General features: G+C 39.6%; 1 protein-coding gene across 12 annotated transcripts in view; it reads right to left on the bottom strand.

Moving 5' to 3' along the window:
* Vezt (vezatin, adherens junctions transmembrane protein) overlaps positions 1–16,095 on the bottom strand; it is a 72,233-nt gene that overhangs the window by 29,886 nt on the left and 26,252 nt on the right. For 8 of the 12 annotated variants that reach the window (XM_040755031.1, XM_040755029.1, XM_040755030.1 and 5 more), the window contains exons 3-7: positions 13,156–13,245; positions 9,957–10,129; positions 6,387–6,662; positions 3,141–3,290; positions 2,561–2,708 (exon numbers count right to left, since the gene is read on the bottom strand). In XM_040755031.1, coding sequence (XP_040610965.1) covers positions 2,561–2,708; positions 3,141–3,290; positions 6,387–6,662; positions 9,957–10,129; positions 13,156–13,245 — 837 coding nt within the window. Of the gene's footprint in view, positions 1–2,560; positions 2,709–3,140; positions 3,291–6,386; positions 6,663–9,956; positions 10,130–13,155; positions 13,246–15,596; positions 15,706–16,095 lie in introns of all 12 variants that reach the window. The other 4 variants (XM_040755034.1, XM_040755025.1, XM_040755028.1 and 1 more) reach the window with 3 other exon arrangements.

Below are 16,095 nucleotides of genomic sequence, written 5' to 3'. Positions count from 1 at the left end.
GATCATGAGAACTACCTTGGGAATAAAAGAAGCTGCTTAAAGTTCCCTCACCCCCTGAGCACTAATGGTTTTCTCCCTTATAACACAGAGTTCCCGTCACCCTGCCTATCACCTGAATAGTGCAGAGGAAGCAGACCTTGTTCCAAAGTCTATACAAGCAAGTTACAGCTGCTGTACGAAGGTGTCCTGTGCAGACCTACCATAACCTATGCAGCCGTGCTTCTACTGTATCATAGCTCCCACCTCCAAAAAGCTGCATTTCCCAGGCAGGCGCTTAGTGTCCATCCCTACACAAAGCTACTAAGGAACTTACTGGCACATGGGCTTGATATATTTAGAATAATCACTTTAAGAAAGATTTGTGGAATTAGAATAGCTAGTTCAAAGCATAAATCTCTTGTAAACAGCTCTGATATGGATCAAGTTACATTGTTAGACAAATAACTTAGGAAAATATAAGACATCAGAGAGAAAACTGTTGCAGTGGCCCTCATAAGATGCTAAGCGGGTGTAGTGGTGTGTGCTAGTAACCCAGCTACTAAGAGTCGAGGTGGGACTGCAAGTCCACGGCTAGTCTGGGCAGCAGAGCCAGACCTGTCAGAGAGAAGGAGAGACATAGCAGAGAACGCAGAGGGAGGAAGAGAGAAAGGGAGACAGAGAGAAGAGACAGTATGATGATAATGACAGCGGCTAAGGTGAGTACGGGCTAAGAGGAGGATAAACATGGTACTCCATTTCCTAGAAGCAGAGGATACACACAGACTAGAAAGGTAAAAGTTACACACCTCAGCACACAATGTATATTGATAAGTGCTGCCAACTACATACTAAACTTACTTGCATGGTTGTCAAGGAAGTTTCAAAAAAGAGAAACAAAGAAATATTTACATAGAGCTTGATAACTAAAGGCATTTGGACTGACTTCTTAAGAACTCCCTGGAAACTGATTGAACATACGCTTTTGTTGTTTTGTTTTTTTGGAACAGGGTTACGCTCTGTATGTAATCCACGCGGCTTTCAACTGTGATCCTCCTGTATTAACCTCCTGATGGCTGTGACGATAGTTGTGTACATGGTTTTTATAACTCACCTTAAGCTATTTTCCCACTTTGTTTTCTTTAACATGTTTCTATGACCATAGCCAGGGCAGTGGTGGCAGAGGAAGGCAGATCTCTGAGTTTCAGGACAGCCAGGGCTACATGGCAGAAAAGCCTTGTTTCAGTATATATATTCCCCTCCCCACACAGACATTTTCAGTGTAAGTCACTACTGATACCACAGGGCATACTTTCGATGTATTGGAATATATCCCCAGATGAGTTAGTGAGGGTGAAATTGCTAAGATAAAGGCCATACAACTTTGTGAAGACGTGTTCACTAGTGAAGCTTATACTGTCAACACCTGTACATGAGCTCTCCCTGGATCCTCATTCATAATGATTACTATTAACTTCTAATATTCTTTGTTTTTTATTTTTATTTGTTTGGTTTTTCGAGACAAGGTTTCTCTGTGGCTTTGGAGGCTGTCTTGGAACTAGTTCTTGTAGACCAGGCTAGTCTCGAACTCACAGAGATCCGCCTGCCTCTGCCTCCCGAGTGCTGGGATTAAAGGCATGTGCCACCACCACCTGGTTCCTTTCTTTAAAAAAATTTTTTATGTGCATTGGTGTTTGACCTGTATGTATGTCTGTGTGAACATGTTGGATCCCTTGGAACTGGAGTCACAGACAGTTATGAGCTGCCATATGGCTGCTGCGAATTGGATCCAGGTCCTCTGGAAGATCAGCTAGTGCTCTTAACCACTGGGCTCTCTCCAACCCCAACTTAGTATTTCTATTTGTATTTCTTTTAATAATATGATTAAAAGTTCTACTTTATTGAATGCGTCTGTATTTCTGTTCTGTGAATGACCAGTTCATTCATCTTTCCTAGCTTCTGTATGCTCTATTTTTTTGTTTGCTTGACTGTATTTGTAGTCCTGGGGATGGAACCAAGGCCCTCATGCATGTTAGGCAAACCACTTAGCTAACCTCCTATCCTTTTAAGTTTTAGCTACCTCACTACTCTTTATACAGAAATAAGTCAAATTGTCATAATAGTTTTACTTCATTGTACTTCAGGTATGTAGTATTTAAAGTTTGAAATTTCATTTATCTATTGTCAATTATACTTTTTCATAATGAGGCTGTTTATAGTGAAAAAGTATTTCTTAAGGTATAAAGAAAAAATTGGGGGGTTTATAAAGGGACACACACAGACACACAGACACACAGACATACACACACACACATACACACACACACACTGATTTGCCCAGGCTTGTTGAACTCATGTGGGCTTCCTATCAAGTAATTCACTTATTTCTAAACATACTCTATGGAATTCTTAAATTAAGAGCACTGATAACAAAATACAAAAATGCCTTCATTTGATTTGTATGATCTCTCAGTTCTTAAAGGCAGTGTCATAACATCTAAAACACCGGAAACAGCAGCATCTAGGAACACAGAGGGGAAACAGGACATGCGTACTCCTCAGTCCTTCCTTCTAAATAGGTTACCTTCAAGGCAGGCAGGCTGAAGCCATCTGTCAAGTGATGAGCTTCCTCTTCTGATATCTGTTCTTCACTGAGGCCAAGCCCCAGTTCCTTAAAAGGTACCACACAGATGTAGTTGGTAACATTGTCACTCTCAGAGTTCAGGGGGTAGGTTAAATTAGGTTAAGGCAATCAACAACACCTCTTCATTAACACATTTAAGATAGCCAAACATATCCAAAACTATATTTACTATATAATAATAGTATAGCTAGTGACCAGCACATTGCCTAGCACTGTGCTTATATGTTCAAGAAATACTCACACTGTCTCACCTAACATAGCTAAGTTATTTGACCTCTTTCTTTGGAACAGTGAAGAGATTTTTTTCTCTTGTTGTCATAACCCATATCAGAATTTCTTCCTGTCTGTCACTGTTATTCCCCCTACAATGCACTTTCAGTTTTGAAACAGAAGTGAAGAGAGAAATTAGATTTGAAATAGGCAATCTCAATTTACAGTTCAGGTCTCAGGATACAACTATAACATCTAATTCAGGGCTTTGGAAACATTGCTAGCTTCACATAGAGACAGAAAAGGATATTTTTTTAGCATGTACAGGGTAGCTAGCCTTGCAGCTTGAAAGTTGGCTCTTGCAGTTCTGTAGACAGCTTTCCGAAGGCCCAGGAGATGCTGGCTTGGATGCTGTCCAGCTTTATTAAATGAGCAAGCAGCACTGACCCTGTCAAGCAAACTTGAAAAGTAAAATGTGATACAACTGTACAGGTGTCCTAAAGTTTGTGTTTCCTAAATCCACAATTCTATTAAACTTAGAAAAAATTCTTTCTTAAAATTACAGGTATTTTAAATCAAGTGTTGTCTCCTATTTCTTGATATACACAAAGCCACTAAAATACATAAACAAAACAAAAATACAACTGAAAAACTCACAGAATATTTAGTCAAATATAGAGAATGTGAATTTTAATTGAGATAGAATAGATGGGGACTATTTCAGTAAGAATTTATGGCTTTCTACATGAAGATATCCTACCTGATAAAATACACTACAGTAGAAGTACGTTACAGGTTTCAAAACCAGTATCTACAGGATATATGAAGGGCTTAATTATCAACACTTTCTCATGCTTAATATGTATTTACATTTTGTCCACCAATGACTTCTTTGTTCACATGTACAGAGCAATGAACTACTATATATAAATATATTCTGTACATTCATAAAAGTAGGGCAAAATTACTTACCCACCTGCTGCCACTGGCACTTACCTACTCACAATGAAGTAGGGGAGGCAGAAAGGTAACAGGACCAGTGGCCAACAGGGGAATGCAAGCAGAAAAGCAAAGTAAGGATTACTATGTGGCAGGCCAGCTGCTCTCAAACTCTCACATTTCATTGGCTTTCCTTAGGCCAGTGGAAAGCATTTGCAACAACCGCATGGAATGTGTTGCTTTATGACTGAGAGTAAGCATGGTTAGATGCTACAGTTATTCTGATCAGTAACCTCCTCCAAGACAAAATGTCAGCATTTGGACAGGCGTTGGTAGCACATGCCTTTAATCCCAGCACTCAGGAGGCAGAGGCAGGCGGATCTCTGAGAGTTCCAGGCCAGCTTGGTCTACAGAGTGAGTGCCAGGATAGGCTCCAAACCTACACAGGGAAACCCTGTCTCAAAAAACCAAAATAAATAAATAAAAATGTCAGCATTTGGAAACCTTCATAAAACTACAAAGCTATAAAGCAGACATTGAACTGGAATATTTACAATGTAAAATATATTGACAAAGATGGGCAGAGTTAATTTTAAGTAGGGGAACACAGGAAAAGAAGGACACACTGAGGTAGAAACAAACCACTCCCAATTACAGTGTGAAGCATTAGGGCTTGTGCTTTGCTGAACCCATTTTATAGACTGAAATGTTTCTAAGACACCGTGAGGCAAGGTTTATTATCCCAGCCTATTATTTCAGCCCAGTGTCAAGCTAGACAGAAACAATGAAACTACTTCCAACACTTTTCTTTACCCACCTGCCACCTGGATGATACAAAAACATAACCAGGGGGTGAATCATGCTTAATGGCCTACTTTACCTTTTCATGTTAATTCCATGGATATGGGTAAAAGTCAGAAAACTGACAAGAGTCACAGCATCTTGTATACATGGCTAAGCACTGGCTGGGCACATAACCACTCATCACTCAGGGCTCTCATTAAATGCTGTGCATGTCAACAATGAAAAGGAGATATTACTCAAGTGTGATTTTTTTTAATTTCTAAAATTTGACAAACAACTCAAAATTTGCTATATACTGGTAAGAAATGAACCTAACCTAAAAGAAGGACAAAATCAACACACACAGGATTGGCACGCTTTGCACTGAGCAGCACAAGGCATAAGAACCTTCCAAGTCATCTATACTCTCAGGGTTGTTACAAGAAGAGAGCATGAAAAACATGATGACTACTGTAGATTCCTCCACGTCTCTGCCCCATGATTTTCCAGACAGAGTTTTTTGGGCAAGATGAACTACTAATCTAGAGTACAGCAGAGTTGAACAACCGAAGACTACAGAAGGTATCTCACTCTTGACTTTTACTATCTCCCAAACGCAACTAAATAAAAGTAATTACTGTATACTTATTTTTTCCAATTATAAACAGTAACAGAAAAATGTTACATAGTGGAAAGGAGACAAGAGATGTGATGAGATGTCAATATGGTAGAAATACATTATATACATGCATGAAAAAATGTCACAATCAAACTCATTGTATAATCTGTGCTAATTAAAACATTGATAAATTACATAAATTATTAACTATACTATAGTCATCTGTGAACATTTAGTAGCTATCTTAGTATACTGGAAATGGGCTTCTGAAGTCAGATGGGATGGATATGAGTAACTGCTCTATGAATATTTTTAGTTGTATGCAAAAATGATTAGCATGGCATATGGAACATATAGCTGGTGCCCAGTGAGTGCCATGCCCCTGCCGTGTGGTGTATGTGGTGTACACACATATTTATGTCGCTACAGATGCCAGAGTATTCAGGTGCCAGGTGTCCTGCTCTTTGATGCACCACCTCATTGTCTTGAGGCAGTTCTATCATTGAATCTAGAGTTAGGCTGGTGGCCAGTGAGTCTCAGCAATGCTTCTCTTCCCACTCCTCTATAGCACTGGGGTTACAGCTGCATCATGTGGCCATACCTGGCTTTAACACAGATGCTGGGGCTGTGAACCTAAGCCCGTATGCTTATACAATGTTCTTACCTGCTGAGCCATCACCCTAGTCCTGCAATTCTCCTTTTAGTAAGTATCCAGTATATTCTGGAATGTAAACATTGACAGCTAGACTGCTAAACATTTAGTTTCCCATGGGAATGTGCAACATCATTATTAGCATGATATTCTGAAAGTTCTAGTGCTACAGCAGCTGCTAGTGGTTACTCAGGGAGTGTTACTAATATATGTTTATATTTTAAAGTGAAATCACATCAGATACATTAACCATCTAAATGGGCAATGAGGTCTCCTTATAGGGAATAGAGGCAGCAAACACTGTCACTATCTCATCCAGTAACACAACAATAGGCCAAAGCAACTATGATTCTCAAAACATTTTTCACAAAACATGAATCTAAGTGATGAGCAAAACCATACTATATTCTCAACTAGCATGTAACAACATTAACCCTTCATTAGTAGACGACATGGGCTTCCCCTGCCATTACTGTAACACAGAAATAAAAACATGATATTTTCCTTAAAGTAAAACAGCAGAAAAAAAATCACTTGAAAAATGAAGTGAGAAATGAACTCACAGAGTAAATCCCCTGGAAATGACTTCAGTTTCTTGGATAAGACGCAGAGATTTTCTCACAAGGTTGGTGAAAGCTCGGCTATTTGCGGCCATATCTTCCAAACGGACCCTATATTTTTTCAGAGTCATTTGCAGTTTGGCTGTCCTCCATAATTTCAAAGCTCGTGTGATCAAGTAAAGCAATAGAATTATTCCCCATACCATCCAGGAAGACACAATCCACCAAGTGGGAAGCATAATGAGCAAACTAATGAAGGCAAATAGCAGCGATACATCCCTATGAACACAGAAGCCAAGAAAAAGACAGTCATCAGACAAGCGAGAGAGCTCAGTTACTTGAGTTAGTAAAAACAATGATAGATTTCAGTTTATTAAAACGAAATGCTACCTTCTTTATGAAGCAATACTTTAAATGTGACATACGATAGGGTGATGTGGAATAGTTTTAAACACCTAGCATGTTAGGTAATGCTGCCTAGATATTAAAATTTGAGCTGGTGAATTAAGGACACTGGCAAGAAGTGTCTTCTGCAACTGTTTCAGGAAGCATGGCATTTAATATGTAAATTACAGATTAAAAACCCAATTTTACAAATTAGATTTAAAAGTAAAAATAGTATCTCAGAGGTAGTTTGAGTTTGTTTCTCCCAAAGCCATTTTGCAGAAAAGCATATTTCACCCAGAAGCTGCTCTATGTTTTACTTGCAGGTATGATGGTACATGCCTACAACTTGGACACTTAGGAGGTTGGGTATACATATAGGCTACAAAATAAAACCTTGTACCATCAAAATCAAAGTCAAAACAACAACAATAAAACATAGCTGGTAACTGAATAGTCATCTAATTTAATAACATCATTAATTGAAACCACATTTTTTTCCATAGATCATGAAGTAGACAAGCTTTATACTTCTTTAGTGTATTAATGGTAATGAGAGTATCCATACAATTTTTATTTGGGTCAATTAAGCAATGGAAACTTTGGTGAACACAGACAAATGTATGTGAGACTCTGTGAGAACAGCATCAACAATATTTGGGAGTTACAGTGATACTCAAAAAGTCATGTGAGAATACTATATGTGTTGCATGTGGCTATCATTTTCCACCTTTCTTTTTGAAACAGGCTCTTTCACTGAACCTAAAGCTCATCATTTTGACTACACCCTCTGGCCAGCAAGGCCTCTGGGTCTGCTAATCTCCACCTGTCCACTGCTAGGGCAGGTTCATACCACCACATCTGGCTTTAGACTTTATATGGGTGTCAGGGATCTGAATTCAGACACTACTGCTGGTGTGGCACTGAGCCATCTCTCAGTCTGGAGAATGATTCTTAGTAAATGTTAGCCCTAACTTCTTCCAGAATGCATTACTTCTAGTAAAATCATAAATTAAAACTGCATCCTTCACTTTTATATGTTAACAGCTGCAGTGGTTTGAATGAGAACGCCCTCCGTAGGCTCACATATTTGAATGCTTGGTCACTAGGGAGTGGAGCTGTTTGAGAAGGATCAGGACGTGTGGTCTTGTTGGAGGAAGTATGTCACTGGAGGTGGGCTTTGAGGTTTCTCTCTGTCTGCTGCCCATGGATCAGGATGTAAAGCTCTCAGCTACTCCTTCAGAACCACACCTTTCTGCTTCCTGCCAAGATGACATGGACTGACATAAAACTATAAGCAAGCATCTGAGGAAATGCTTTCTTTTATAAGTTTCCCTGGTCATGGTGTCTCCTCATTGCAATAGAATTGTAATTGACAATAGCAAACTCTAAAAGCATTTACAAACGCTCCTAATTGCTCAGCCAGTCACCCTCATGGATAAAGCACCACCATGGCTAATCCTTAAAAATCTCTGTGTGCCCATGTATATGCATGTGCACATACATGTGTATGTATGCTTGGGGGGGGTCACAGGTCAACTTCAAGTGTCATTTTTCAGGTGCCACCCACCTTGTTTTTCATTGTTCTTGTCATTGTTGTTCTGAGACAGGGTCTCTCTATTTAGCCCTGGCTGCCTGCTACCTGTTATATAGACCAAGCTGGCCTCAAACTTAGAGAAATCCAGCTGCTTCTGCCTCCTGAGTGCTTAGTGTATAGTCATGCTCCATCACAACCGGCCCCCTTTGTTTTCTGCCTTTCGTCTTTCCAAACAGGGGCTGCTCAGTGAGCCCCAGGCTCTGCCTCCCCAACACTGGTATTAAAAGCATATACTATCATACCAAGCTTTTAAAATGCAGGGTTCTAGGGTTGGAATCATGTCCTCATGCTGGCATGGTAAATGTTTAGTGAGCCTCTTAGTAGCCTATACTGTAGTCATACTTGTGGGACCCCAGCTACACACCACCGTGCCAGGCAAATTCCTCTATTTTTAACGAGAAAAATGTTTACTTTTTCATGATGGTATCTCAGTGACTGCTGCCTTGGAAGCACACTTGGCTATCTATTACAATGTGACAGGAGAGAGACTCAGACACAGGACAGTTAGCACAGCTACTATGTGACTTGAACAGTTGGGCAGTGACTCAGTACATTCCTGGAGTCAGTTTTCCCTTCTCTGTCACACATGATAAATGAACAGAAAGGCACCGACAATGGCAAACATGTATGCACATACAGAAAATAATTTATCTTTCCCTTTTTGAAAAAACTATCTTGCTTTTTTGTTTTTTGTTTTGGTTTTTACGAGACAGGGTTTCTCTGTATTGTTTTGGAGGTTGTCGGTCCAGCCTGGCCTCGAACTCACAGAGATCCACCTGCCTCTGCCTCCTGAGTGCTGGGATTAAAGGCGTGCGCCACCACCGCCCGGCTTGAAAAAACTATCTTAAGACACCTTATGACCTAGGTCTTTTGCATTAGACCCAAATATTCTCAGCAGATGAAAGGTTTGGGTTGTTTTCTTTGACTGTGTTATTTTCTTTTGAGACGAGGTCTTTGCTTTCCAAGTAAGCCTTAGAATAGTTCAAATCATTAGGTATATTATCAGCTATGATCTCTTCTCAGCCAATATATCAATAATTGGTGCTTTATTTCTATGAGCCAACCATTAGCATCTCTGTAATGTAGCTATGACACTACCTGGCTAACTGACATGCACACTGCATTGTCACATTGATATTTTGGTACATTTATCACTGACAGTTGAGTTGCTAAGCATAGAACTAATTTTGCTGAGTTGGAAATACATGATGATTTTTTCCCCCCCAGCACTTTGGTTTTGTGTTGAATCTCTGGCATTATCACTACATTTGTTGTAATTCTAAACATATGGACTATTCAGGCTGGAGAGGTGACTCAGAGGTTAAGAGCCCTGACTGCCCTTCCAGAGGACTCAGGTTCAATTTCCAGCAACAACATGGAGGCTCACAGCCATCTTTAATGAGTTCTGATGTCCTCTTCTGGTGTGCAGGCATATGTGGAGGAAGAATGTTGTACACATAGCAAGTAAATATTTAAAACAAAAGCATAGGGAATTTTCGTAAGGCTTTTACAATAGAGAATACTATGGTAGATTTCTTCTGCCAATATTCTACATGTAAGCAGTCAAAAGAGAAATGTTTTTCGGACATTACCAAACATTAGGGGTTGCCAGGGAGCAGAGTGTTGGAAGGTGTCCATTTTCCTGGGGAGGGTGCCCTGCAGACAGGATGCTGGGATCAAGTAGCTCAATTAGCTCCACATCCTCTTGTAGCAGGACTTCCTGTTGCAGGATGGTATGTAATGAGTCCAGTCGGAATCCAGTATCCTTGTCATCAAAATACAGGAAGAGACATATTAATACCTATGTAATACTGTATTAAATGCTAAGTTTAGCATAATTACAGTCACATGTATTTATTTTAAAAGTAGAATCTTGTAAGAAACAACAATTCAATCTTTCTTTAGTGTGACAGGTATTATTTTCACTATAAATATAAAACAATGAAGATTGAGGAGGATATTATTAAGGTATCAGATGTGAAAAATCAGTTTTTAGTAATGAAATGTAAGGTAATTTCAGATTAATAAACCTAGCTACTTATGCCTTCTTAGTTAAATTACTGATATGCAATGTGAAAAATACAACACAAACAGAAAATATAATACAAACGACGCTGGCTCTGGAGACTCGAACAATAGAGCCTGTGTGATAGTCTGGGTGAGAATGGCTCATACACTTGAACACTTAGCCCCCAGTGGTAGAACAGTTTGGGAAGGATTAGGAGGTGTGACATTGTTGGAGGAGGTGTGTCACTGGGGATGGGGTTTCAAGTTTTAAAAGTCTTGGGCCTTTTTCACTGTGCTCGCTGCCTCCTGCTTGAGGCTCAAGATGTATACTCTACCATGGCTTCTAATTCTCTAAAATCCTAAGCTGAATTAAATGCTTCCTTTTATAAGGTGCCTTGGTCATGATTTTGTGACAGCAATAGAAAAGTAACTAATACCTTGGCCAGTATTAGTTAAGAACTTTAGCAGAGGAATCAAGGCCTTCTAAAAATAGACACTCAAACACTGAAGACCAAAAAAAAAAAAAAAAAAAAAAAAAAAAGAATGAATGAATGAATGAGACTCTATAAGTCTCTTCCTTCAGAAGTGCAGAAGACCATGCCTCAGGCATGCTAGCAAGTCCTCTCTCACCCAGCCATACCCCTAGTCTGTAAGTCTCCACACTTAGGGCTTTGAGAACACGGAAAGCAAATGGTACAATAGAAACGTGCACTGGGGGACGGAAGCTGCTGTCACAGTGACACAGAAGCACTGAAGTCAGAAAACGAAAGAGGGCAGTTGGACAGCACGAGCAAACCTGACTGGGCAGTGGGGAGGCTGAAGCAGAGGGGATAAAGTCTTGGGCGTGGCATCTGCCATCAATGGTGAGCGAGCCTGAACGGCCAGTTCCCACAGCAGCCTCTGAGGTGCACTCACGGAGATTGAGTAACTCTCCAGAATTCTCCTTTCAAAGCTTAAGGCTCTGGGAGTTATTTCCTGTTTATTTAAACTTTTCAAGCTTCACAGCAAGTGCCTTGACCCCAGGAGCCATCTTTCTGGCCCTGGCTTGTTTACGTAATGTGCAAGAACATAAACGTGGGCCGGGCATGGTGACTTATGCCTGCAATCTCAGCACTCAGGAGGCTGGAAAGGAGGACAGCAACATTTCTGAGATGAGGGTGGGTTATTTAGTGAGCCCTGGACTATTCTGGGCTACAGATGAAGACTGCCAAGCAAAAAATGAAACAAAAGCAGAAATAAAGTAAAATAAAACAACATAAAATTATGTCAATGGGGCTCCATGTGAGTTTTGATACATACATATTATGGGATGCTTACATCAGGTTAAACATATTTATTTTCTCAAACACTTATCATTTCCATATGGTGAAATTTTCTAAGATCCTTCCTTACAGTTTTTGAAATGCACAGTGTATTAATGATATTTATAGAAAACTACTGTGCTCTATCACTTAAGCAAGTTGATAACTTTTCAATGCCAATTTCCTCATCTGCAGAAGGGGTAAACTAGTTAACAAGAGTACCTAAGTCATGAAGAGTTTCTATAGAAAGTATTATGTGCTTTACCACATATGAAATAATTAGAGCCAAAAACCACAGAACATGTTATGTTTATACTACGAAACATAAAACCTACCAAATAAGAGCATAGGTAACTGTTACTAGGCTGGTAAGGCAAATAAGGTCCAATAGGATGAGTGTTCAGAACAGCTAGCATTGCTTCCTGAAAACACTGCCACAGACAGAGAAAACGGAGGAATTCCATCACAGAGCAACAGTGCAAATACAGCCCTAAGGATAAATGAGACGGAAGACTGGATTTGTGGATAGAAGCAGCTATGGAGAAGCTGCCAAGGGAGGTTAGGGTTACACTGGGCAGACTCTTTAGTGCTGAAGTGACGCTGAGCTCATGTGATGGTAACAGCAATTTTGGTTTTTTAAAAAGTATCAGTACTCAAGCTAGAGAAGCAGTATGTTTTACTGTAAAAAGTACAGACTTTGGATTCAGATATAGGTTCAAATTCTCCCTCTATCATTTCCTTGCTGAACATTCTTGAACAATTCAGTTAAAAAGTTACTAGGCAAAGCTGTCTAAACCTTGGTTTTCTCTCACTGGTACCACAGATCAAGTCTTATTATGTGGTTTGAAAGCATTTTGTAAATGACTGCTTTACAAAAGTTAACAGAATGATAATTCTTCGGGTCACAGGCCAGCAGACAATCCTAACACCTGCTCACATCTCTGAGAATCAAGAGAACTTAGCAAATCGAATGTTCTAGGCATATGGCACGGATGTTACACTGGTAGGTTATAAGGATGACTAAGTCTCTTTAGAGGTTGGGCTAAGCAACAGACACAGTGCAGCAGTGAGAGAAAGAGACAGAGAGGTGGGGAGGGAGTTTTACAGGAACCAGAAAAGCCATCAGAACTAACTGACTCTGGGAAGTGTGATTTATGGTCCCTCAGGACTGGACTGGTTGTGCCAATCGGTGCATTTATTTCCTTCCTTCCTAAGAGCAATACCAGCCAATGACAGAGATGGCAGTGAGTTAGCAGTCTAACAGACAAGGCCTCAGCAACACCAGAACACTGGCTACCTTTTCTAAGAAATATGAACAATATCAGCAAGCCCCATTCAGAGGTTCCCAGTTATTGTGTAGAATTTCTAATAAAGATCAATCACATCAAAATCAAAGCAAAACAGATTTTGATCCCTCAGTTCTCACTATTATAAGGGACCCTGGAGAGAGTAACAAAACCAAGAAAAGTGAACAAACACTCACCAACTTGTGGAGTAATTGATCCTTCTTACTGAACTGAGTAGAAAAAGTCCAGCTCTTGATGGTTTCTGTCAGTTTGAACAGGATGCCTTGCTAAAGATGATCAACGACATGTATAGGATTATTAATTAAATACACTCAAAATGTAGAAAAACTAAACAATGTAACTGGAATTTTTGTCAGAAAAAGAGAAAAGATTTGGTCACGTTATACACTCTGGTCAGCGTATTACAGCCTCCTCATTTATTTCTACTTTTAGTTGTGCAACAGAATGACCTAGAAATTGTATTTGAATTACATTCCTGGGTCCTTAAACTACAGTTTAATTCAATGGATTGAAATGAGGCCTGTAAATCTGATTTTTAAAAAAACAGTCAAAGTTGCCCTAATATAATAGCCCATTTATCTTGGGAATACTAAAGGCTATCTATATCAACATGACAATTATGTTTATAGTAATGGTCCAAATTATCAGTATTAATATCATTTTGTTATAAAATACTAAAGCAAAAAGATATTTTAATCCTTTTATAAAAACTGTCATGTACCAAAAGTTTTATTAATGAATCAATTAAATATGTAACTTACTTTAACAGCTCCATTCCCTGAGCATGCCAGTAAATGAAGTCTATAATCACTTAGTAGGGGTGGAGAATTGGCTCAGCTGTTAAAGGCTAGGCTTAGAACCCAGAATATAATCACTTAATGATTCCCATGTCCCAAGAACTGTGAATAGTCATGGGAACAAAGAAAAATACATGGAACTGCTACGTTAAAGACTTCATAAAGAAGCAAGGACAGAACAAATAGTTCACAGCAATGTAAAGTCCTCATCCAAATGAAAAATCATTGATATCTTTATAAAAGTCACCAGCAATTTTTAAGGCCAAACATCTGACTATAATAATCCAAAGTTATACTATTTTGATATATGCATGTTTAAAGAATGATGGTAATTACAGAAAACAAAGACTTCAGGTATTTCTTTCTTCTTTTTTTTTTTTTTTTTTTTGGTTTTACGAGACAGGGTTTCTCTGTATTGTTTTGGAGGCTGTCGGTCTAGCCTGGCCTCGAACTCACAGAGATCCACCTGCCTCTGCCTCCCGAGTGCTGGGATTAAAGGTGTGCGCCACCACCACCCGGCTCGACTTTAGGTATTTCTTACAGTCATTCTTCTCTGAATGATTTTTCACTTGGGACCAGGACAGACTTGCTAGACTTTCTTTCTTGCTGTTTTTTTTTTAAATAATTGTGTTTATTTATGTATTTTACATCTCAGTCACAGTTTCACCTCCCTCACTCCCCTCCTCTGTTCTCACCCCCCATACCCATTCCCCCTCTGTTTCTGTTTAGCAAAGAGCAGGTCTCCCATGAGTATCAACAAACCATGTCATATCAAGTTGCAGTAAGACTAAGCACCTCCCCATGTATTGAGGATGGGCAAGGCGACCCAGTATGGTAGGGTCCCAAAAGCCAGTAAAAGAGTCAGAAAAAGTCCTTGCTCCCACTGTTAGGAGTCCCACAAGAAGACCAAGCTACACAACTGTCACATATAATGCAGAGTGCCTAGGTCAGTACCATGCAGGCTGTCTGGTTGTCGGTTCAGGCTGTGAGCCTCTATGAGCCCAGGTGAGTTGGTTGCATGTGGTTTTTCTTGTGGTACCCTAAACTTTCTGAATGGCACTAACCACATGCCTACCATTTGTGTGTTTTTAAAAGAGGCATTATCATCATTGACAATCACAGAATCAAAATATCAACAAATTCTGAGAAAGGATAAATAAGTTCTGCATCCTCCAGCATCAAATATTCAGTGAAGATTTGCCTCTTCATGCAAAAATAATCAACCATTAGTATATAAATTGGCTTTTTTTGGGGGGGGGATACAGGGTGTAGATCAGGCTGGATTCAGAAACTTACATGCCTCTGACTCCCAATGCCAGGATTAAAGGCATGTGCCACCATGCCCACCTGCTTTTGATTTTAATACATGGTCAAATCATATGCACATAAATAATTATTATTTTTAAATTATTTATTTGTATTTTATGTACATTGATGTTATGCTTGCATATATGTCTGTGTGAGTGTTGGGTTCCCTGGAACAGGAGTTACAGACAGTTGTGAGCTGCCATGTGGGTGCTGGGAATTGAACCAAGGTCCTTTGGAAGAACAGCCAGTGCTCTTAACCGCTGAGTTATCTCTCCAGCTCCCCGATAAATGACTATTTTAAAGTAAATTTTGTTATCATTTATTACCAGAAAACATCTGATTTGTATACCTGTTATATACCTAGATACTCAGGGTTTCACAAAAATGTCTTTGGGCAAAAGGGATCATGAGTGGAAAAAGTTTAAGGACCTCTGAGCTAGGGCAATGATGACTCAAGAAGAGGTTTAAAGAAGATTAGAAGATGTACTGACTCCATTACTATGTTCCTTTACCTCCATGATTAATAGATTATTTCTTTATGCAAGGTCAGAGAGGCATCCTTGATAAACTTGACACAAGATGTTAAATGTTGACTTCCCTCTGGAATTAGTCTCTTCTGACCTGTTTTGAAAACACAATACTCAATTCTATACAACTTGTAAGAGGGAGTCTTGAGATGGGCTGGAAGTTGGGATAGACATTTGCTGATCTTGCATAGCCCTAATGAGCTGAGTCAAAGCAGATGTGGTGTGTTGTTCAGGGTCATTGAAGCAGATGTTATGGTCAACCCCTTGGCTTGGGCCTTCTGCATTTCTGGAGATTTTCTCATGTTTTGTTGAATTGAGGGTACTTGGAGTGTGACCAGGAACCAGATCTTATACATCAGTATCAACATCTTGGCACAATGCCCCACAACAGAACCTAACTGTTCAATTTTTACATGTAATTTTACAAGAAACAGAAAACCCGGTAGGGCTCTGTGTGTGTGTGTGTGTGTGTGTGTGTGTGTGT

Source organism: Mesocricetus auratus, unplaced genomic scaffold (genome assembly GCF_017639785.1).
Source record: "Mesocricetus auratus isolate SY011 unplaced genomic scaffold, BCM_Maur_2.0 Super-Scaffold_100011, whole genome shotgun sequence".
NCBI lineage: Eukaryota > Metazoa > Chordata > Mammalia > Rodentia > Cricetidae > Mesocricetus > Mesocricetus auratus.
The sequence above is the reverse complement of the archived record's forward strand: the minus strand, read 5'-3'. Positions and strand labels throughout refer to the sequence as shown.